This window comes from Micropterus dolomieu, linkage group LG13 (genome assembly GCF_021292245.1).
Source record: "Micropterus dolomieu isolate WLL.071019.BEF.003 ecotype Adirondacks linkage group LG13, ASM2129224v1, whole genome shotgun sequence".
Lineage (NCBI taxonomy): Eukaryota > Metazoa > Chordata > Actinopteri > Centrarchiformes > Centrarchidae > Micropterus > Micropterus dolomieu.
This window is the reverse complement of record NC_060162.1, coordinates 3,742,413-3,765,237: the sequence shown is the minus strand read 5'-3', so window position 1 is coordinate 3,765,237 and position 22,825 is coordinate 3,742,413. Positions and strand designations below refer to the sequence as shown.

The 22,825-nt window shown below is 40.0% G+C and overlaps 1 protein-coding gene across 5 annotated transcripts; it reads left to right on the top strand.

The window, feature by feature from the left end:
- Positions 1-484: 484 nt before the first annotated feature.
- Positions 485-22,516, top strand: naa25 (N-alpha-acetyltransferase 25, NatB auxiliary subunit). Of its 5 annotated transcripts, none has more exons than XM_046067060.1 (24): positions 485-638; positions 3,112-3,197; positions 5,953-6,091; positions 6,182-6,300; positions 6,453-6,527; positions 6,619-6,726; positions 8,168-8,246; positions 8,737-8,848; positions 8,929-9,018; positions 10,434-10,606; positions 10,713-10,825; positions 10,914-11,121; positions 13,866-13,955; positions 14,035-14,215; positions 15,750-15,849; positions 15,960-16,111; positions 16,203-16,328; positions 16,540-16,783; positions 18,348-18,471; positions 18,574-18,639; positions 18,731-18,828; positions 18,926-19,036; positions 19,178-19,318; positions 20,319-22,516. In XM_046067060.1, exons 1-24 carry the CDS (start codon positions 581-583, stop codon positions 20,439-20,441), a joined length of 2,916 nt encoding a protein of 971 aa, XP_045923016.1. In that variant the 5' UTR covers positions 485-580; the 3' UTR covers positions 20,442-22,516. The 5 variants fall into 5 exon arrangements, 4 of the variants coding, with proteins under 4 accessions (XP_045923016.1, XP_045923015.1, XP_045923017.1 ...); XM_046067059.1 differs by lacking the exon at positions 485-638 and adding an exon at positions 778-919; XM_046067061.1 differs by lacking the exon at positions 485-638 and adding an exon at positions 964-1,093.
- Positions 22,517-22,825: the final 309 nt, after the last annotated feature.

Below are 22,825 nucleotides of genomic sequence, written 5' to 3'. Positions count from 1 at the left end.
CAATAATATAATATTCACAAATGGGCCTTTCTGCATGTATCAAGTATCTTAAGCTTAAAAAAAAACAAGCTACTTTTTGCTGCATTATATTTTAAAATTTTGAATTGTCACCTGCAACCTGAATGTTGTTTTTTTTTTTTTTTTTGTGATCTGAATACTTCGTCCGCCTCTGTGAAGTACATTTTAATGAACACGTCCAAGCCGCAGGTGTTTACAGGTGTGACACCAAAATGTGTGACCTATCAGATCCTGTGACCCCAAAGGGAAGTTAAGGAAGTTAAGCGCCAGAGGCTTTGTTGACAATGTGAAGCGGCTGCAGTTTGGTTAGGTTTAGGCACCAAAAGTACTTGGTTGGGTTTAGATACTAAAAGTACTTCGTTATGGTTAGGAAAACATCGTCGTTTGGGTTTTGGTCACAGAATCTGATAGGTCACAGATTTTGGTGTTACACCGGTGGACAGATAATTAAACGTCTTATTTTACTTTCAGCGAGAAAGAAAAAAAAAAAATCCTTTAATCGCTCGTAGAGGCGGCTCACAGTGCGCATGTGTGAACATTTACCCAGCAGGTAAACTCCACCATGGCGGCGAGAGGCCATGTGCAGGATCCCAACGACAGGAGACTCAGACCCATATACGGTAAAGACTCGTTGGGGAGCTACATGTTTCTGCGTGTTTAGAGGGTTGGTAAAACATTATTGCGCTGTGTACCGGCTCACGTCTTTAAAGTTCAATGTGCTGGGGTCGGCGGAGGCAACGATGCGGCCCCACCAGCTCCAACCGCGGACTCTGCTGCCTGCAGCGCCCAATGACAGTGCACCATACCCGGTCTGCCACCGAGCCGGGGTGGGACACGGCTGCCACGGAGCCTCTGGATGAACCCGTGTGTCCATGTGTAACACCTGTAGACACCCTCGGAGGTGTTACAAGCCTTGAATGTTTGCCCGCCCGGGTCTGGCTCATTCTCAAAGTCGAAGTGCTTTCTCCTTTTTTGCTAACGGTCGCTATTTGACAGCTAGCAGCTAGCCAGTTAGCTCGTGGACCTGCTGCAGCTGGGTGCATGTTTAAAAAGAAAAGTTGCTCATCGGTGTCCGGTGTGTGTCTCAGATTGACATGTATTTACGTTGTGATTAGCAGCCCGCAAACCTGTCTGTCTGAATCTGTAACTATCTAAATGTTACATGGGTAGCTTCCAGCTAGCATTAGGTTCATAACAGTGTAAGGACAATGCTTCAATGCACGAGCGGTAGCTAGCTAGCTTGCTAACTAGCTAGCATGGAGCTGTCACAGCTCACAGACCCGTTAAGCCCCGAGTGAGCTGCTAAATAACAGAAATGAAGGACATTGGCTTTGTTTTTCTTTTGTATAACCTGAGAATATGTAATGTTTACGAGGAATCTCACCTCGTTATCAGCTGTTTTATATGTTCTTACACTATACGGTTAGCTTGTAACTTAAGTGCTAATGTTACTAACTGACATTTAACAGTATTTCATGGATCTAAACATGTGAATTAACAGGTTTTGTTGGAGACTTTGTCAAAGCTTTGAGCATCAGTGAGGTTGAAACTGCAGCTACTGTTTGAAAACCACAAATAATTAATATTTACGAATAATCCCACTTGTACCAGCTGTTTTATGTTTTTACACTACTGCTAGCGTTGTAACTGCTACTAACTGACATTTAACAGCATTTCACCGATCTGAAATGAGATTGATTGATAGTTTTGTTGGGAAAGCAGTGAGATCAAACTGTGCATCTTAAGCAAAGTATTTAAAGTGTAGTTTAAAACCATAAATAATTAAGTTAGTCTCTCACAGTTGTCATCGATGGGTGGAGATGCAGGGCTGCTTAGTTTGGCAGCAGACTGTGAACTTACCCTGAATTTAAGTGCCATGTCAGTGTTACTCAAATTTTTCCCTAGACTTTGGTCAACGTTTTGGTTCTCCTGTGATGACAGTAGTTTGAACAGAGAGAATAGATATGATCTACTCACAGTGTGCTGCTGTCTGGTGCAGTTAATTTTGGCACCCAGCTGTCCAGAAGAGGCTGAAGTGTCTGATCTCTGACTGCATGCACATACTTCAGCATTAAACCAACCATTCAGAAAGGCTATTAGTGACAGCTTACCTACGGCTTCAGCTAACAATTATTATTTTCAGTATCCATTAATCTGCAGATTATTTTCTCAAATTAATAGGTTAATTGTTTGGGCTATAAAATGTAATCTAATACACTTATATAAAGCCCAAGTTACGGTCTTCAAATTCCTTGTTACGTCTGACGAATTTTTTTTTAAGAAAGATTATGATTCCAGCTTCTTAAATGTAAATATTTTCTGCTTTCTTCGCTCCATTATGACAGTAAACTGAATATCTTTGTGTTGTGGACAAAACAAGACATTTGAGGACATCTTCTTTGGCTTTGGAAAAAGACATTTTTCACAATGTTCTGACATTTTATAGAATAAACAACTAATCGATTAATTAGGGCTGGGCGATATGTCTAAAAATGTTCTCACGATTAAAACATTTCATATCATCCGATATCGATAATTATCACAAAATATATTAAATCATTATTTCTAAGTTTAAAGGCAGATTTTTGCTCCTGGGGGAAAATTGAAGAAACCAGATGGTTAATTATTTGATTAAAATTTTCTTTATGGTCAGAATGGGACAAACACTTGATGCCGAACAGTGGCTCACTTCACAAATCTGAGGGAGAACAAAACTATTAAATAAAATTACTATTATGGTAAAATCTTTTTCAACAAATATGATTAGTAAATGTTTTTTCAGTCTCCATGCCCTCAACAAAATAAATATCTTAATAGAAAAAGATTGCTAGTGCTAATTTGTTTGTGATTCAAATGAATTAAACCAGATATTTATTGACGATATATTGAACATTTATTATATTGTTATTGAGGAATATTATATTGCCATAATTATCATTATTGTTTTATTAACCAGCTCTACGAGTAATCAAATTATCATCAGATTAATCACCATTGAAAATTGTTAGTTGCAGCCCGTGAGAGTGATGAATTCAAGTCTGATATTTGCATTTGCCATCATTTATGTAATAATGTTGTCCCTTGTTTCCCCAGATTACCTTGATAATGGAAACAATAAAATGGCAATACAGCAGGCGGATAAACTGCTGAAGAAACATAAGGACCTGCACTGTGCAAAGGTGGGTAACTAAGGGGCAGTTCTCACTGAAAGTGTTGAGTTGTTTGTTTTCCCCACCTTTGTATCGTACATATCTTACATGTTTGATATTTACAATTCAAAATCAGGTAACCTCTGATCCAGCTGGTGACGTTAAGATTATGTATGTAAACGTCCTCACTCTACAGGATAATTTGGCCAGATAATCTGTTCGACCAGCCTCGGATCGGGAAAACCTTGAGATTGTCGGGAGTGGCTATCAGATTGAAAATCGACCCAATTATCTATTGTATCATGGCTGCATCTATTGTGCAGCCAGCATAGGACACATTAGTCTTATTACATAAGCTTTCATTAAAATATCACTCTATTCCTTACAACACCTGCAGATTTTAATGAGTGTTATTCAAATCCAGTTATATCACTTACTTTAATAGTCACAGATATGTGAAACAGACTTAGATTATCTTGTTTATGCAAACAAATGCCAAATAGTCTTCATAATTAAGGAACAATTAATGTTACTCACTCCACAAAAACCATTGTGAGAAACTCTATAAATTAAACATTAGAATTTTGTATCTGCCTTATCCTTCTCTGTGAGTTATCCAGAAGGAAAAACATCAATAATATAGCGCTTTTAAATAATTAGGTGGCCAGTGAGTTGCACGCAACCAAGTTCATACTCAGGCTCCATCCACGCTGCTACGTTTTTGTTTTAAAACGCAGCACTTTTGCTCTGTTTACGCCTGCGGTCCAGAGAAGAACAGAGAAGTTTGAAAATGCATCTGAACCTGTTCACGCGTGAAAACTCCTGGTAGCGTATTACTGTGGACAGGCAGAAACGGAGGACTTTGAAAATGAAGTCACTCACATTTAGCATATCATGTCATGACACATCCTTTCCTGATTTGTCAGACTCTAATCAAATAGCTCCTCTCCTCCAGAACAAGTCATACAACATCAGCCTGGACTACCAGTAGTGAATACAACATGGATAATAAACTAAAAGCCTTACTGATCTTGGTGTCTTTGTTAACAGCTCTTCTGTCATTGAATCTTCTGCAGCTGCGTAGACAATATGCTTCCTGTTTAGGGCTGTAGCTGTCAATTAATTTAGTAATCGAGTATTCTACAGATTATTCCATCAATTTGAGTAATATTGGAAGATATTGGAATCAACTCATTTCACTGTAACGTTACAACCCAAAGTCAAAAGACCGAATAAACAAAAACAATTATGTTGACATTAGGGGTGTAACGGTACATGTATTTGTACCGGACCATTTCGGTACAGGACTTTCGGAACGGTGCACGTGCACAATGCAATCTTTAACGTTAGATATTAGGCTCGTTTTGTGTGGAACATATGTAAATTCCGAGTTTCCACACAGACATATTAAGTGGCGGCCCAAATCTCCGCCTTACGGCGCTACATAATCAGTGTATGCAAAATGTTTGCAAAGTTCAAAATAAACCAGCAGCAATTTAATGTTTGCATTTTTTTCCCCATACTGTACCGAAAATAAACCGAACCGTGACGTCGAAATCGAGGTACATACAGAACCATGATTTTTTTTTTTTGTGTGTGTGTGTGTGTACAGTTACACCCCTAGTTGATAGGGGTGGGAATCACTAGAGGCCCCACGATACGATATTATCTCGATATTTATGTTGCAATCAGATTTTATTGCGATTTTAAATATATTGAGATATATTGCAATTTTTGTTTGTTCATATCACTTTTTCAGTCCTCTATATGGTTTTCTAGTGGACTAAAAAAAGCAATAGATTTTATTATTCTAGTACCAAAAAGTTAAAACTCCCATCTGCAATTTATATAATAAAATATCGATACTTGGTGTCCATGTATTGATACAGTATTGCCATGGCAAATATCACGATACTATGCTGTATCAGTTTTTTTCCCCCACCTCTACTAGTTGACATCAGTGAAGGCGATAAAGCCAGCCGTACCTACATTTGAAGTGCACATGTATTCAAGCCTTTATGGTAAATCCGCTGAAATGGACCAGAGTGAACTGACAGGCAGGTTAACGACTTTATCCTGTCAGTTTCTCTCTTTACAAACTCCCTTTACAATTTTGACTTAACACGGTGTCCCTGGGGTCTTAAAAAGTCTTAAAAGGTAATAAATCAATTGTGCAAAAATCATGGCTTTTAAAAAGTCATGATTTCTCGGCTGCGGCCGAGAATTTTCATTTCGGTGCATCCCTAAAGAATTGTGCCCGCTAGCCTTCATCTCAACTAGCAATTATGATTTACATTAAATGCTAACTTCAACGTTACCGTTAATTTGTCTCTGGTCCGCAGGTGCTTTGTGCTCAGATGCTGGAACTTTGCCATTGTTGTAATGTTGGGCTAGTTCTATTTTACAGCAGACACACTGTACAGAGTTGTTTTAGCTTGAAATTATCCCATACTTTGGACTCTTTCCATCTTTTTCTCTGGCCTGTCTCTTCTTCTTATCTTCCCTATTCCTGTTTACACCGGCATACTCATGCCCAGTTGTCATGTGACGTGCATTTTAGAACGGACGGAGATCAATCCTGATACGCAGCTAAAACGCTGGTGTGTACAGAGATCGTAGTAATGTGAACTTAGCCTCAGGCTGCAATTACCTGAATATTTCTATTAGTAACTTCCCTCCAGATGTCAACTTGGCTTTCAAGCATCCTTTGTAAACTTAACATTGTTTTTGTCTCCCTACGGCTCCGTCTGCAACTCTTAATTTATATCTTTTCTCATCCTTTCAGGTCCTAAAAGCTATCGGTCTTCAGAGGACTGGAAAGCAGGATGAAGCTTTCACTTTGGCCCAGGAAGTGGCCACTCTAGAGCCCACCGATGACAACTCTCTACAAGCTTTGACTATACTGTACAGAGAGATGCATCGTCGTGAGTACACACACACACACACGCACACAAAGGATGGTAATGACACTAGAAAGACTGTATGTTAAATGTTGTGTTACCTGTTGTTCACAGCGGAGTTGGTTACCAAGCTGTATGAAGCTGCAGTGAAGAAGGTTCCTCTCAGCGAGGAGTATCACTCTCACCTCTTTATGGCTTATGCTCGTGTGGGCGAGTATAAGAAGATGCAGCAGGTGAGAAAGCTCACGCCCACACTTGCATATAAACACGCAAACACAGGTGACTAACAGCTGTGGATTTTGTGCTCCATTGGTAATTTAAAAAGATGGACATATAATCAGAATAATGAAGAGGATGTTGACGACTGCATCTTCGCCCTTTACAGGCAGGAATGGCCTTGTATAAGATCGTCCCCAAGAATCCGTATTACTTCTGGTCTGTCATGAGTCTGGTGATGCAGGTATGGGCAGGCTTTTCACAACACAGACGTTCACCAAATATTAATATTAAATTATTCTTAAACTGACACATGTACTGTGTTTGTTGTTCAGGCCATCTCAGCGCAAGACGAAAAACTGGCCCAAACTATGTTTCTGCCTCTGGCTGAACGCATGGTGGAGAAAATGGTCAAGGAGGAGAAGATTGAAGCAGAAGCAGAGGTGAGTAAGATGTCTGCTCGACCAGAAGCATTCATGTTGTTTAAATTCTGATTTATTTTTAGATGTCTTTAAATATGGGTTTTGTTGTGCAGTTTTACTGATGGTTCAACATTTGGTTTAATTATCTCCTTTTTTACAGTTAGTCAGGTCACAAATAACAAATTTCCCAGAAGGTGTTTTACAGTCCGCGCAGAATGCAACACCGTCTATTAGGGATGCAAATTAACCGACCAAAAATAGCAAGAAAAAGCACGTTTGGTGTTCTGCCTAATAAGTCAAGACCAATTACATCTTACCGAACAATTATGTTGACATGTCGGCAGTGTGGAAGCATTTTAAAGTGTCAGAGAAAGACGCAAAAGTCGCCGTTTGCAGACACTGTTCACGTGAATTGTCTCCTAGCAAATCCACTCCATCTGTGGCTGACTTCTTAGAAAGGGCAACAAACGGTCTCACCCGCTTGAGTGTTTCTCGTCTGTGAGAAGGCAATTAAGCTAGCCACACCTAAATTTGGAGTGCACACGTATTCAATGCTTTATGGTAAATCCACTGAAACGGACCAGTGCGAGCTGACAGGCAGGTTAGAGACTTTATTCTGTCAGTTTCTCTCTTTACAAAGACAAGTGTTGCAGTATGAGAGTCCTGGCTGAAGAGAGGCTGTGAAGTCTTCATGTCACGCCGTACGAGAACCACATACAACATTATTTATCAAACTGGGTCGGACTTGTTGAATTTAGCGTGAGGATAATACTGCTGTACAACACAACCCTAACCCCCCCCCCTCTAAAGTATGTAGGTATGGACACAAGTAGCATGCACATAACTAAGAAAACAGCTCGCGTGTATTTCAGGTGTAAAAAGGGAATCTGTGAGCAGATGATAATGAGGTAGAGGAGGAAGAGTATATGTATAATAATGGCTTTTGTGGAGCTTCTTCGTTCACTGTAGCTCCATCTTCAGCAGCTGCGCTAGAGTGACATCAAAGGCGCATCAATTCCGACCAGAGTGCCAAGACTGAGGTCGCATTTAAAAAGATCCGATCTGTATCGGATTTGGACCACATATGAAAGTGGCCCAATTCCGAACGGGAAAAGATCGGATTCCAATGCGACTTGGCCTGTTCACACTGGCATAAAAAGATCAGATCGGAGTCACACATGGGCAAAAAATCAGATTTGGGTCACTTTGTCCTGCAGTTTGAGCGTAGCCTAAAACTCAAGAGCCTAGCAACAATGAGGTTACAGGCAGCCCATAATGCAACACTGTTATTTAGACCGGTACGCAGAGAAAGTCGTGAATGAAGTTGTGAAAGGACAAATGTTGAGCCCTTAAATATAATACGATTCCCACTTTTTCAAATGTAACTTCCAGAAACATATCTACTGTTACTTTTTAAATATTTACACTTGTTTTTGTTTTGTTTTTTTCTCTGTGACTGTAGGTGCAGCTGTATTTTATGATCCTGGAGCGTTTGGGAAAGTGTGTAGAGGCTCTTGAAGTGATCAGGGGCCCACTTGGGGGTAGGTGTACTTTGTGTGTTTTTCACCTGTTTCAAGACTTGTAAAGCATGAAAGATCATCAAACTTTCAGTTTCATCAATAATAATTTCAATTCATTTACTTTATTGTTAATTTAACCGCAGCCCTTTTGCCAAGATATTCTAAAAATCAATGAAGTGGCAGTTTAAGAAATGAAAATGGAGGTCGGTGAGATGCAGAAATTACATTAGCAATAGCATTGTCGACATAGCACACAAATCATACAGAGCAAAAACATTGATGCAATAACATTATGATGATGTCTGCTATTTAGTATTATTGCTAAACAAAGCAATGTGAAGCAACAGAATACACACAATCAATATTGTTAATAACCACATTCTGCACACAGCAGGAAGACGTAGATAAAATTTAATATTAAAAAACAATAATTTTAAACATAGTGAAATGTTTGAATACATTAAAATGGTCAGACGTGGTCCTCACCTTACATTTGTGTATCTCTGCACAGAGAAGCTGACCAGTGAGCTGCAGAGCAGAGAAAACAAGTGTATGATGCTCTACCAGAGATTACAGCGCTGGCCAGAGTGTAACGCCTTGTCCCACAAGCTGCTGCTCAAAAAGTGAGTATAGGCTCACACCTGCCTCTAAGACACTTGTGTGAACAAGCACAAGTTACAGACCTGTGTGTTTCTGTTTCTAGTCCTGATGACTGGCAGTTCTATACCTCCTACTTTGACTCTCTCTTCCACCTGATTGATCAGTCGTGGAGCCCGCCAGAAGAAGGCGAACAGTGAGTACAAAGGATTTTTATTTAAGTATATAAGTGTGTGTGGGGGGGGGTGTCCGTCCAGCAGATTTCAGTATTTGAGGGTTTAAAAAAAAACAAAAACCTGCAAACATTTTACAGAAACATTTAAGGGAAACAAGGGTCCCTTAAATGTACTTAAGTTCTGACCTAAATATGCTAAGCAGGACATTATACAGCTGAGAAATCTACTTTTTATTGCCAAAAGGTCTGAAATGCTGCATGAAACGTAGTATTTGAACAAATTAACAAGTATTGACAGTGTGCAGAAGCTGATTTATTTATTTTTTTTAACCATTGCTTTATCTCCTACCTGTCTACATACAATGTGTAGGGGATAAAGCAATGGTGGTACAATATAAAACTTCTGTTTTTGTTTATTATAATTAACAATAATTGTGCTTGATGGTCAGAAACACATTGTACAATAGGTGTAGGGCTAAATATGTTTTTGGTAGTAATAATCAGTGTAACACAGAAATAAGTTATCACACAATGGCCTTTCACCAATTACTATTTAACTTTCATGCATTCATTATCCATTTACCAGCATTTATGTCATTGTGATATTAAAATGCTGTTTAAAAAAACATGGAATCTTTTCAGGATGCAGTAAACAAAACGCTGAGATTAAACGCACTCGGGACACCAGACAAACCATGAGAGGGAGGACAGTGTCTGAATCGGCTTTCTGTCATTTACGTGTCTAAATGCGGCTCCATGGTTAATAATCCCTTTTAATATTACAACTTCTAGACAGCAGATTTGGAAGGAGATTAACTAGCAGGGTTAATAATTCCATAAAGGTGCTGATGTGCCTCAGATAACATTTTTCAAAACAAACTACTGCAAACTGTTTATCTGCCGTCATGAACGCAGATAATAACTGATCTGCTATAAGTGCCTTCATCAGTGTCGCATAATTTCCTGCTCACTGTAAAGTGTTGGTATGACAAGGTGGCTAATTGACAGAGAGCTCATCCTTGTGCCTGCAGGTATTCACCCTGCTGAGTTGTCCTTGAGCTGCTGTGAGCTCCTGTAGTGCTGTAGGAGAAACTCTTAATGTTAATAGTAGAAATCTCAAAGGGGCTGAAAAATGGCAAATGTTCCCCAGTTTCAGCTTTTTAATTGTAAAGATTTGCTGATTTTGAAGGGGGAGACATAGATGGACATCAAGCCATTTAAATTAATCCATACTGTTAAAAACATTCTCACAAGGAGTACTCAGTGGAAGGTTTAAACATCCATTAACTTATTTTGTTGTCCATTTGTTTTCAGCAGAAACAAGTTGTGAACACAAACGACATACAATATATGAGATTCTGTAATGAATTGGCGCTATATAAATAAAAATGTTAACATTCTCCAGCATTGATCTATGTCTTTCTGTCTGTCTCCAGCTGTTTGGAGGGTTCGGTACATCACACTGTGGCTGAAGTGGTGAGGTTTGTGGAAGAGAGAATTAAAGGGGAGGACAGCAAAGACTCTCGTTCACTCAGAGGACCCTATTTAGCTCGGCTTGAATTAATCCACAGACTGAGAGAAAGGGGCTGTCCTGAAGAAAGCCTGCTAGGTAAAACACATGGGCTGTAAAAACAGTTGCTTTTGCTCCCGTCTTGAGTTTCGCCCTTTGCCAGGTGCTTTAGCGTTTGTATGTGACTCTATGTGGCTTTAAACAGGTGAGCCTTTAGAGCTAATGTTGCAGTTCTTTGGCAAGTTTGGAGACAAACCCTGCTGCATCACCGACCTAAAAATATACCTCCATCTGCTCCCACCTGATCAACACGTTCAGGTAAGAGCGCAGGTTACAGCAGTATTGTTGAACTGATTCTTGTGAAGTCTTGGGCTGTGAAACACATTTCTCCTCTCAACTCTTTTAGTTCATTAACCGCCTGAGCGAAGCTGTTCCACTAGGGGAGCAGGGAGAGGAGGGATTCGCTTTTCCGGAGGATACCAAAGCACTACAGAGGCATTTGTGTGTGTGTCAGCTGAGTCGAGCACTCGGGTTGCATCACTCTCTGGATGTGGATGGAAAACTGCGGCTTATCACGGAGCTCAAAGCCCACTATCGTCACGGACTGAAGTTTGGTAAGAGCACTTTTATTAATTCTTAGACCTTTACGTTAACGTGGTCCAAATCATCAGATTGTGCTGTACACGGAGCAAAGAGGCACATAATCATGTTAGAAACTCAAGCAAACCAGACAGATTTGTGGCTGTGTTTTCACACCTGCTTTTTTTGACTGGGTAAATCAGTCTGTGGTTGGTTTTCCCCCTTGGTGCGATTTGTTTGGGCAGGTGTGAACACACTAGGTCACACTCAAGTTGAGAGGACTTGGTCTCAGATTGACAGGGAGCACATCTTGCTGAAAATGCCCATTATTGTCTTCTGCTATATGAATGGCCGTGCGAGGATAAAGCTGGTCTGCTATGATGTGTGGTGTTACACCGAGATTGGGGCTGGACAATAAAACAATAATAATTATCGCAATATAATTTCCCTCCATAACAATATAATAAATGTTCAGTATATCGTCAATAAATGTTTGATTTAATTCACAAATGAATTAGGACTGAATTTTTCTATTGTGATATTTGAGAAAAAGGGACTGAAAAAAGATTAACTAATCATATTTTTTGAAAAAAGGTTTGATCATAATTGTTTTAATTAAAGTGTTATACCTCAAATTTGTGAAGTGATCCACTGTTTAGCAAGTGTTTGTCACGTTCTGACTAAAGAAAAGTTTAACCACACAAATAACATATCTGGTTTCTTAAATTTTCACTCAGGAGCAAAAATCAATTTAAACTTGAAAGAAATAATGATTTGACATTTATCGTGGTATTATCGATATCGAATTATGTGAAATTTCTTTATCGTGTTAACGTTTTTGGCCTCATCGGTCAGCCCTACCTGAGATGTGGCAGCTTCATCACACCTCCCACCTCAGCCTGTGTAGTTGTAATGTGCATGATGGGTCCATTTTGTTGATGCCACACCATAAATCTGCCACCGTGGTGGTTCAGCTAGAAAAGGAATTCATCAGACCACCAGACCACATTTTCCATGTTTGCCTAACCCTGATCATTAGCTAATCTTTTGATGAGTTGTCCTGTTTTTTTTTTTTTTGTTTGTTTTTTTTTTTTATACCATTCAGAAGCAATTCTACAGACTTGACAATGCAAATCTTCTAGCAGCAAAAGTCATAAGGTTTTCAGTAAACCATTCACATGCAAAGCAAGTGTGGGAATGTTGTTCCTGTTTCATGCACTTGTTTATATAGTAGCACATTTGCATTTGGAAAGTGAAAGGAGCAGGCTTTCTGTCTTTCTGCTCACTAAACATCTGGCAGCATCAGCACTTGACATAAGATTAGAAACCTCCTATGAAACACCTGTTTTATACAACTAAGAAGTTTGCTGGCAGCTCGAGAAGCAGCATGTTTGGCAAACATCATCATCATCAGGATGTGTTGGTACTTATTAGGGATGAAATGATTACCGGTTTACCGATAAACCATGGTAAAATTCCCGATAGTTATTATTACCGTACACCACACAAATAAGTGCGTACAAGACGCGGCACAGAGATTTTTCAGTCACTCTTAAGTCTGGTCGTATTTTTTTTTTTTTATGGAAAAATTTATAGTGAACGCAGGGTGAGTTGGCGTCTAGCTTTAGTTTCTCTCTGACTTGCTAACAGCTTGTAAACCGAAGCTCTCAGTGTTGCTGCTCTTGTAAAAACGCTACATGTTCTGCTGCTGTGTGCGTCGTGTCTGCAGACTCCACTTCCACTGCACATGAAAACACTTCATGCAGTTTAGTCAACCAACTAGCCATGCTGGTTGGTTGACTAAACTGCATAAAGTGTTTTCATCTTGTTCATTTTAAATCCAGCAGCTGTCAAATTGGTTGTAAAAGTTTCAGAACAGGAGAAACGCTTCAGACTCCTCTGTATTTATGTCAGTTGCTGGGCTCATTGCACTTACTATCACTGTCTTCTAAAGACTTGTTGGTTTTAATGTAATTGTGCATGGAGTACCTATAAAATATATTATCTTGATAAGGATGTACACTTAGATGGTTTCCATGTGTTTACAAAGGATATTGGCTGTTCTATTGTTTATGCAAACAAAATGGCAATTTTATTTGTAGTTTTCAATATAAGTTGTTGGAATAGTTTCAGTGTGTGTATCGGTACATTTTAATATATTTTATTTGGCACATTTTTACAATACCGGACTCAGGGGTGGAAAAATCCAGAAGACAAGTTCGGTGTCTTATCAGTGACTTTATAAAACATACTTCTGATGGAGAAAGTCAGCAGAGCAGACGCATACATGGAGAGAGAGACAGGAAGAGGCGGGGCAAGCAGGTGTATTTGCAGCAGAGGTGTAGGTGGGGATAACTGAAAGGAAAGCGTGTGGAATAAATGAAAAAAGTGAGTAAACACTAAAATAAGGTGGAGAGTGAATTAGAATAAAAATGATGAAATGAGATGAAACAGAAAATATACTGCTGCCGCCACAGATTCAGGTAGCATGTTTGGAGACCAGCAGTCCTGATTTTTCACGTGTTTAAAAGTATTTTTAAGGTTTAAAAGAGGATCATTGTAATTGTTATATTTCAACATGTTCAACAATCATATTTGCTTGTTTTGTTAGATATGTATCAAGTGTTTTGTAGAAAAGGGTTTATCTTCCTTAACGTGCGGTGTCTGAAACTCGGGTATCTCTTTGGAGCTGGTATAAAATGGTTTTTATTACCGATGCCTTCCTATGAACAGTCACTGCATTAGTTTGTTCTGACTTGTTGATGTGTCTGTTTAACAGGGAAGACCGCTCTGAAGACGGAGCTGCAGTTTTCCGATATGTATTGTCTCATGGCAGCTCACGTATACATTGACTTATGGACGGACACCGGTGAGTTTTTCCTTCTTATTCCAGATCTGTCTCTGTTTCCGCGATGACGTCTCTAAATGTGTCGCGCTCTGTGTTTTAGGGGACGAGAACATGGTGTGGCAGGGTTTGGGTGTCCTCCAGGAGGGTCTGTCTCACAGTCCCTCCAACGCCCAGTTCAAGCTGCTCCTGCTGCTCCTCTACTGTCACCTGGGAGCCTTTGAGCCTGTAGTGGATCTCTACTCCAGCCTGGATGCCAAGCACGTGCAGCACGACACTATAGGGTCAGTACAAAAACACCGTCACCTTTTAATTGCATCTGTGCATGTATTCTTTAGGAATGTCTTCTAAGAACTGGGGATTAATTTGGGATTAAAAACACAACAGAGTTATTGGTGAGGCCTCCTACACTGACTTTCAGGAGAAGCACTAAGGGGAGAGAGTGTTGTGCCACTCTTTTACAACACACTTATAAAACAGACACTGTGATGACCTATTATTGCTTTCCTCACAGTCTGGAGTGCTAGATTGAAGTAAAATTATCACATGTAGGCTTGTTGTGATCAAGCAGATGGTATAGTTGGATTAGCTTTCTAGGTTATTAATGCAAAAATAATTAAAGTGCTTAAATCTGTGATATTTACCGATGAGCTATTTGCATTGGGCTGTAAGTAAACACTGAAGTAACTGACATGGATTAAAAAAATTAAATGTGAATACTGTAACAACAAAAGGTTAATGACATGGGTGAAATTATGTATTTCTGTAATGTCAACCAGTGTCTGAAAATGTACCGTGACAATGGAGGTTAACGTCTTGAAGACATTCTTTGTAAATAAGTAATGCCTGTTGTCCACTAGAGGATTTTCCAATCTTATAATGATTTTAAAAATGAGAGATACCACAGACACCAAACCATGTTTAAAATTTTAATCTTAAGACCGCACACACGTGACTATTCCCGTCCAGGCTCAGAACCACAAACTTGGCATTTATATACTTACAAATACTATACAAATTCAGAGTCACGGTTTGGTGGACTTGCTTGGTGACGCTTCCCGAACAGCTCGCTCTCATTGGCTGTTTCGGGTTTCTGATCAGATGCTCCCCGATTTCGAATAGTAAATATATCTGGGAGCGTCTGATCCAGTCTGCAACTTTAAGTAAGGAATAATTTGGGCCGATAATGTATTCAGACCAGCCCCAGATCGGGAACACCCCCGCGACTGTCTACCCTTTTATCCTCTAGTGTGGGCCAGCATAAGGAGTGAATTAACAAACACTCAATTTGCATGAATGCAGGTTTTGTTATTGTTTTTTGTTTTGTTTTTTTTCTTCCAGAAATTCACACACATTGAGTGGTGGGAAATGAATGAATCTGAGTAATTTTACAAGTGATCAGAGTTTGATTTATTACTGCCGAAACTCTCAGTTGTTACAGAATCATCACAGTTTTCCAATAAGTTGCGAGGACCTTTGTGTCTTTGTGGAGAGAGAATGTGTCTCTTTTGCATCCTGCACAAGGTGTCTCAAAACATGAATTAATACCTCTTCTCCCATTGTCTGGGTTATTATATCTCTGCCTGAATGCCTGGCAAGTTAGGACAGCTCTGGAGCTCTTCTAAATATCCGCACAGATTGACTGATTGTTAAGAAAGCTGCTAAAATGCTTTTACTCTTTTACAAAATGTGGTTGTAAGAGGATTTTTTTGGGGGGCAAATGGCACTAATTCCTTTCTGTAAGATGTTTGAGAAACACAAGCCCAGACCAGCTTTTAACAGTGTGTAAAAATGCTTTCCTCTTTTTAAAATCTCCAGGTTTCTGTTAACACGCTATGCTGAGTCATTGGGTCAGTTTGCTGCAGCCTCCCAGTCCTGTAATTTCTCCCTCAGGTTTTTCCACTCTAACCAGAAAGATGTAAGTCCATACCTCCTTGTGATTTAATGATTCAACACTTTTAAAAGCCTGGGTTGCGTGTTCTCATTTTACCTTGTTCATTTATCTCTCCTTCTCCCCGCCCCCACCAGACCTCAGAGTATATCATCCAGGCGTATAAGTACGGAGCGTTTGAGAAAATCCCAGAGTTCATTGCTCTCAGGAACAGGTTGAACCAATCGCTGCATTTTGCTCAGGTCCGCACCGAGAGGATGCTGCTGGACCTGTTCCTTGAGGCAGATATGTGAGAATATACTCAAAACACGCACAAAATTATAGCGACTTTGTACTGTTGAATTGAGTTCTTCATTTAAGTGTTTTTGTCTGTCTTCCAGTGTATTGAGTTTGGAGGAGAGTGTGAAGGCCATGTCTTTGTCTGCAGAGGAGGATGATATACCCTGGGATAATATGAGGGACAACAGAGACCTTACCGTTTTTACCAGCTGGGACCCTAAAGAGAGGTATTCAATCTTTGCTGACAACCACTCGTATCCAAAGCCAAACCAAAGATGTAATGCATTCATAGTTGGATGCATAAATGGTTGCCTTTTATTTAGTTTAGTGCTATTTTCATTGCAGAATAAAGGTCGTCAACGAATCATTTTCATCATAGTTTTTGTTTATGACATTAACTCCTTTCCTTACCAGCCCGTGCGCCTCTTCCTTTCACAGACAGTTAACTGACGAGCACAAGCGTCGGTCTCTAGAGGAGGAGTCTGTCTGGCTGAGGATACGCTCTCTGACGCTTCGCCTCCTCACCTCTATGACCGCGCTGGGACATGCACCCTCACAACAGAACTCTGAGACGATCAATGAAAACGGAGTCGGAGACAAGACCTCGATCTTCAGCAGCCTCCTCACTCAGCTCAACCAGACTCTACAGACCGCCGCTCAGATAGCAGAAAAATGCACACAGGTATGTTCAGCATGTTCATAAAAACACTTAACCCATTCGTGGGATTTGCTTGAGATCAGGACAGAAAATGTTGCCAGATCTTATAATCTTCCTGTTTTTGTAGTATGCCTTTGCTTTTCAAGTTTAAGGTGTGTGATTAACATCCTCCAGACAACGTTATTGAGATGTTGGTGCAGTCTGTTTTCATCTGAGGAAATCCACCCATGGACGTGTCCATAGTCAGTGATCAAAAACAAGTTTTATGTACTCCTGAAATTTTTTTTGGCCAATCTGCTGCTGGTCAGACCGAGCCTATGAAGAACTTTTAAACTGTACTAGCCTCTTCTTCTTGACGAGGAATGAACCAGACTTAACTGCTAACTACCAACACATTTGTGATATTTGTGAGTCTACTTCCTGTTCCCTTTGCAGCTCAACGTGGTCTAAGGAAGGAGATGCAGCTACGTGAATTGTCTCGTAATAAATACTACACCCTTTTTCTATGGTCAATGTTCAGGCGTTCTGCAGGGCCACGAGATGGAGAGAAAACTTGTAAGCTGTAGGTATCAGAAGAAGTTAGACTGGAGAGGGGCAAACGGGTCAGTGTTTGTTTAATTGGGACATAAGAATCTTCTCTAAAAGGTCCCTTAAGGCCAATTTGTATTTCTGTGTTCAGACAGCGGGGACTATCTGCGTCATGAGCATTTATACTTGTGTGTCGGTGGTGGTTGCTCTGCAGTTACACCGCCAAAACGCTATTTGGTGGTAGGTTTTCTATTTTTCCACTGTGTTGAGTTTCTTCTTCTTCGTTGGTGTAGGCTCCTACAAACAGTGACGACTGGAACTGAGCGGATCGTGTTGGAGTTGGAGCTGATCGATGTTGTTAGCAGTTACTTCTAGTGAAATTACTAAAACGCAGAAACGTGAGAAGGCATCAGAGGAGATGGTGTGTACGACTCTTGAACCGGTTGAGGGAGAAGAAGGACAAACCGGAAATGCGCAGGAGGAAATGCAATGCTACAAAGCCGACCAATCACAGTTCTTGCGGTTACTTTCGTCACAACTTGTAGTCGCATTTTTGGGGAAGTGTGCGTCAGGCTACGGCGCGGGGTACGCGGCTATGCGTAGGACAAGGTGTAACTTCGACAGGTGAAGATTCGACACAAGTATAAATTGGCCTCTAGGCAGTTCAAATGTTAGGAGCTCACAGACAACAGGATTATATATGAGAAGAGCTTCCTCTGTGGCAGCAGGGCACAGATTAGAACGGGCAGTACTGTTCCATGTGTGCCCTCAAGGGGATTTCTTTATCCACCAACTCCTGGACCAAAAGCCACAACTTGATCAATAATGAAACCTGTAATTTGGCTTTTTCTTATGTCTCTTTTAAAACTTTCCTCTAATTTGTAATTAAGGTGTGTGTTCTTTTGACTCCCTAAAAAGTACTTTGATTGTTGGTTCCAACAAACATTTCAGTCGCACAATCACATTGGAAATAATGTAAATCTTTGTAGTACATTAGAGTGACATACTGTGAGAACTGTGTGGAGTGCATTGCTGTAATGGTGTTTGTGTTGGACTGCAGTATCCATTCCTGGGCCCACCCTCCACACGCCTGGCCCCAGCGCTGTCCAGTGGGAGCTGTCAGTGCCAGGCTGCAGCCCTCCAGCTGTCTGTCCACCTACAGGAGCTGGAGAATGTCGGACTTGGTGAGAAGAGACGGCAGAAACACAAAGCAGATGCAGAGTCTGATGCCTTGATTTTTGCCTGATGCTTTTACGCTTACCACTCCTTTCTTTTTAACCTCTTAGATGAGTCGTCAGAGCTTCAAATCCAGATCTGTAACGGTTTCAAATCATTAGTAGTTCAGCTTCAAGGTGAGTTAGCAGCTGGATTTCTAAATCTCTAGCACAGTAAACTGCAGATGTTTATTCTGTTGTGCTTCATGTTTCCCTCTTTCTGTCACAGAAATACTGAATAAATGCAAAGGGGATTTATTGGAAATGAAAGAGGGTAAATTAAAAACCTGGCCCTCCTTATTAGAAAACCTAATCTTCTTTGTTGAGGTGAGACATCTCTGCTTCTGCTCATAGACGCACAGTTTCCTACCTATACTGGATCTGATATGTTGAAGGTGTAACATGTTAATGTTATTCTGCACAGACGGTGTGCATAGTCTTTTGGATGGCTAGTCACTGTGCCAAGATCCTCCGACCACTCAAGACTAGTCTACAGAAGAAGAAAAAGAAGAAAAAGGATTCAAACACAGCTCTGGTACAGTTTTAATCCTTGTATTATATCTCCATGTATACGTGGGGCTCATATATTAGGAACACAGTATTCTGTAGTTCACTCGCTGACCTGATAAGTAATATTTAGTAGTAACTCTCCACTGATGATTTGTGTCTCTTGCAGCCAGCGGTGGTGTGTGGGTTCCAGGAGCTGACAGGGAGCTTGCAGGACCTGCTTACCCAGGCTTTGGAGCATATAAAGGGGCAGGAGTCTGGCATCACAGCCCTTAAACTGGCCAGTTTAACCTTGGAAGAATACCCACAGGTTAGTGTGCCGGTTTCTTTTCCATGCCACATCTACATTCATTTATAGAAAAAACTTCAACAACAAAAAGATGCTCCATGCTTCATATATACTCACAAGCCTTGCAAAGTGAAGCTTCTCTCATAAATGTGTTTAAATATCAGAGAATATTCAAGTTTTTTTTACTTGTAAAGTAATCTTTGTCTTGCATTATTACCCCTACCCGCTGGCTCCTTTATTACAATGGACCTTATGTGCAGTTGTACCTTTTACATCTTTATTATATTACCCATAAAAAAGAGCCCATATAATAGATTTAGAGAGATTTGAACTACTATAGGAACACTGGGAAGATAATTAGGCTACAAATTTACTCCTTGTGATGCCAACAAGCCTCGCTGGCTTTGTCGTCCGCCACGATATTAGATTTAGCCGTCAACTTGTCTTTACATTCATAATTTCCTTACACTACCAATGTGCATTCCTCCTGGAGAAATACAGAGCATGTTCAGTTGCGAAAAAACTCCGCCTGCACGGCCGAACGCGCACCTCCTCCAATTAAGTTAACACGGACTCAACTAACCATCTTATCCGTCGTTGTACTGTTGAACTCCAGTGTAGGCAGTCAGAGTTTGTTAATCCTGAGTTTGCCTGATAACCCTGAGTTAACTCTGAGTAGGTTGAACTCCCTTCGAAGTACAGGCCACTGGCTTGTAAAACAAAATCTAAAGTGGAACCAACATGCAATTCTTTCTAATTCATTGAAACACAACCCATGTAGCCTGTCCTAAAATACGTTGCGGCGAGAACATTTCTACAGGTGAAATCAAGTTGGCGGCAGCAGATGGACAGTGAATTTTTTTTCCCCTATGTTATGATAGTAGTTTGAATTTTGAATAAAACGTGATGGCGAGTAAAAACTGTTCTGCTCTTCTGTCTTCAATGGAACAAACAGCAAGAATTATTATGTTACATCGTGCATAGTTGCTGTGTTCTGAGATCCCCTCTGTATGTGTTTCAGGAGGAAGCATCATATATGAAGGCTGCTATGGACAAGGTGCAGAGCAGTTACCTGCGCTCACTACAGGAGGTGGGAGACCTGCTCAAGAAGAGAGCAGAAACTATAAAGAACCTCAAGATCTGAACACCATCACACACACCCAAATAAAGACGACTCATACCCCCACCATCACCCCCCAAATGCCCGATACCCCCACCGTCTGTCAGTCTGCGAGCCAACCTACGAGTCCTACTTTGCTTGCTGGTCCGACAAACCCCGACTCCACCCGCCCGAACACACAGACGCCGCTGACCTCCTTCCTCCTTTTCTTGCATATTTCTCACAGAGCGTTTGTGAGCTCTCGATCTGCATTCAAGTTTTTCTTTTTTTTTTCTTTCACTTCAACACACACACCTCTGGGACATTTGCAACTCTTAATAGCACACAAGCTTGTAAGTAAACTCATGAATTTATACAGCAGTTATGAGTGAAAATGAGGAAGAAAAAAAGACGTGTTCCTTTTTTTTAAAGAAATGGAAATAGAGCAAAATTAGGGGAAATGATTAAGCAGTTTTAGATGAACGAATCTAATAAATTATTGTACATAGCAAAGATCAACTACCACAGCTCCTTGACTGACTAAATGAGAATATAAGACACAATAAACCACTATTCAGTTTGTTTGTCAGTTATGTTTCCTCTTTATTCTTCACTTTGCTTCTTCTGAGTCACCAGAAGACAAAGTCACACATACAGGGACTGTTAACACTAAGGAGGAAAGTTCCTAACAATGTGCTGCTTTTCCAGCTGTTTCTCTTCATCAAGAGCAAACAGGCACAATTTTGCATTGAACTTATTCACTGTATGGAAATATGGACACGGTGGCTACCTGCAGAAGGCCTTCAGACTGAAGTTTCCCATTCAAGAATTCTTTTTCCTTTTCTTCTTTGTGTATCTCGTGTGTCGCTTTGGTACTGAAAGTGGAACCACCTCTGTAGTTGCAGTGTTATAAAGAGCAGTGGTGAGATGAATTAAATAACCAGGACATGTTTTTTAAGAAAAATCTGAATTGTCTGCCACTATTGTTTGTCCTTTTTTTTTTTTTTTTTAATATATATAAATATAAAAATACTTGTAGAAGTGGTGCTTGTAAACATGTCTGTTGTGGAATCGGGGTTTCTTAGCACAAAGACAAATCAGACAGGATCAAATAATCAGAATCCTTTTTAAGACTGAACTGATTAATAATAATTTAAGAGATCATGAGCAAATATATTAATTAGTGTTCATCAAAATTGTTTTCTACTTGTCATCCACACCTTCCTTCTTGACTACAGACATGTAAAGTCTTTGTAGCAGTGTGAAAATGCCAATTGATTTTAATTAAGAGAACAATCACAATGACTTTTCATGGAGTGACAAAGAGTCAGTCTAGACGAGAACAATAAGAGGGTTTTGTTCACTTTGACCCAGATCTGATTGTACAGGCAGTTATTTTGAGCCAAGATGCAGCTCTGTAGAATACTAGCTGTCATAAACAGGTCAAACCCAGGCAGGTGTGTTCCACAGACAAACATTGGACCTAATTGTAAATAAAAGTTTGAGGCCACCTTTTCAAAGTACAGTGTGCGAGGACATTAGTGTGTTTTAAGAGCAGCTGCAGTAGAGACTATGAGATTATGTCCTGTGTTCATGTTTTTTATTGTCATTCCCACTTACTTAAGACACCTCCACCCCAAAACGTCTCGTGAACCAAAACAATTTGGTCAGCATCTTCTCAGTTTGTAAAAAAAAATGTTATAAATAACTAATGAGAAATTACCCGGAGATTAAAGCAGGCCGTGACATAGTTTACAAACATCACAGAAGAGCACTGATGGACGGCTGCTGGCACCGCAGGTAGTTGCATTTTTGTTTAACTATTTTATTAAGAATTTGGCAGAGCAATGTGAAAATGTGAGGACACAGTGACTCCCCCCCCCTTCATGTTAGTCTTGTATATGCATACAATCACATCTGCTAATGAATGCCTTCTCTTTTTTTTTTGAAGACTCACTCAGAAGATGTTTGTAATCTGACTACATGTGTTGTTGAGGTTCAGAATGATGGTTGACAATCTGGAGCGTCATCTCACCACCTTCTTTTGTTAGAAAATGGAAAACAGAAACACTGGAATGTCAAAAGCTTTTTTTAAATAAAAAAAAAAAAAGTAAATGTGAGATTTTTTGTTGTTAAATTTCTTGAACTCTTTATTAAATCTCTCCAACCTGAACAAATCACATTTTCATCTGTGGATAGACTTCCAGGTATATAGGAGCCAAGAAAGGCTGCAATAATTTGAATTTTGTTGAAATGTGACATTGATGGCCAAATTTTGACATTACTGAACACTTAAAGAGCAACTTGGAGGTTGATGTTTTTACTAAATGTATACTTAACCAAAAATATGATCCAAAAATAACCGATTGACTTTGAGAAACTTGAATATAATCTGGACAATTATTTTTATATTTGAATTTGTGAGAGAA

What these genes read in the sequence shown, in the direction of transcription:
- naa25 (XM_046067059.1), top strand. Translation starts at nt 808, where the DNA reads ATGACAGTGCACCATACCCGGTCTGCCACCGAGCCGGGGTGGGACACG. An exon ending in CACCTGATCAACACGTTCAG is followed by an intron (nt 10,826 to 10,913) that starts GTAAGAGCGCAG and finishes CAACTCTTTTAG; the next exon opens with TTCATTAACCGCCTGAGCGA. An exon ending in TCCACTCTAACCAGAAAGAT is followed by an intron (nt 15,850 to 15,959) that starts GTAAGTCCATAC and finishes CGCCCCCACCAG; the next exon opens with ACCTCAGAGTATATCATCCA.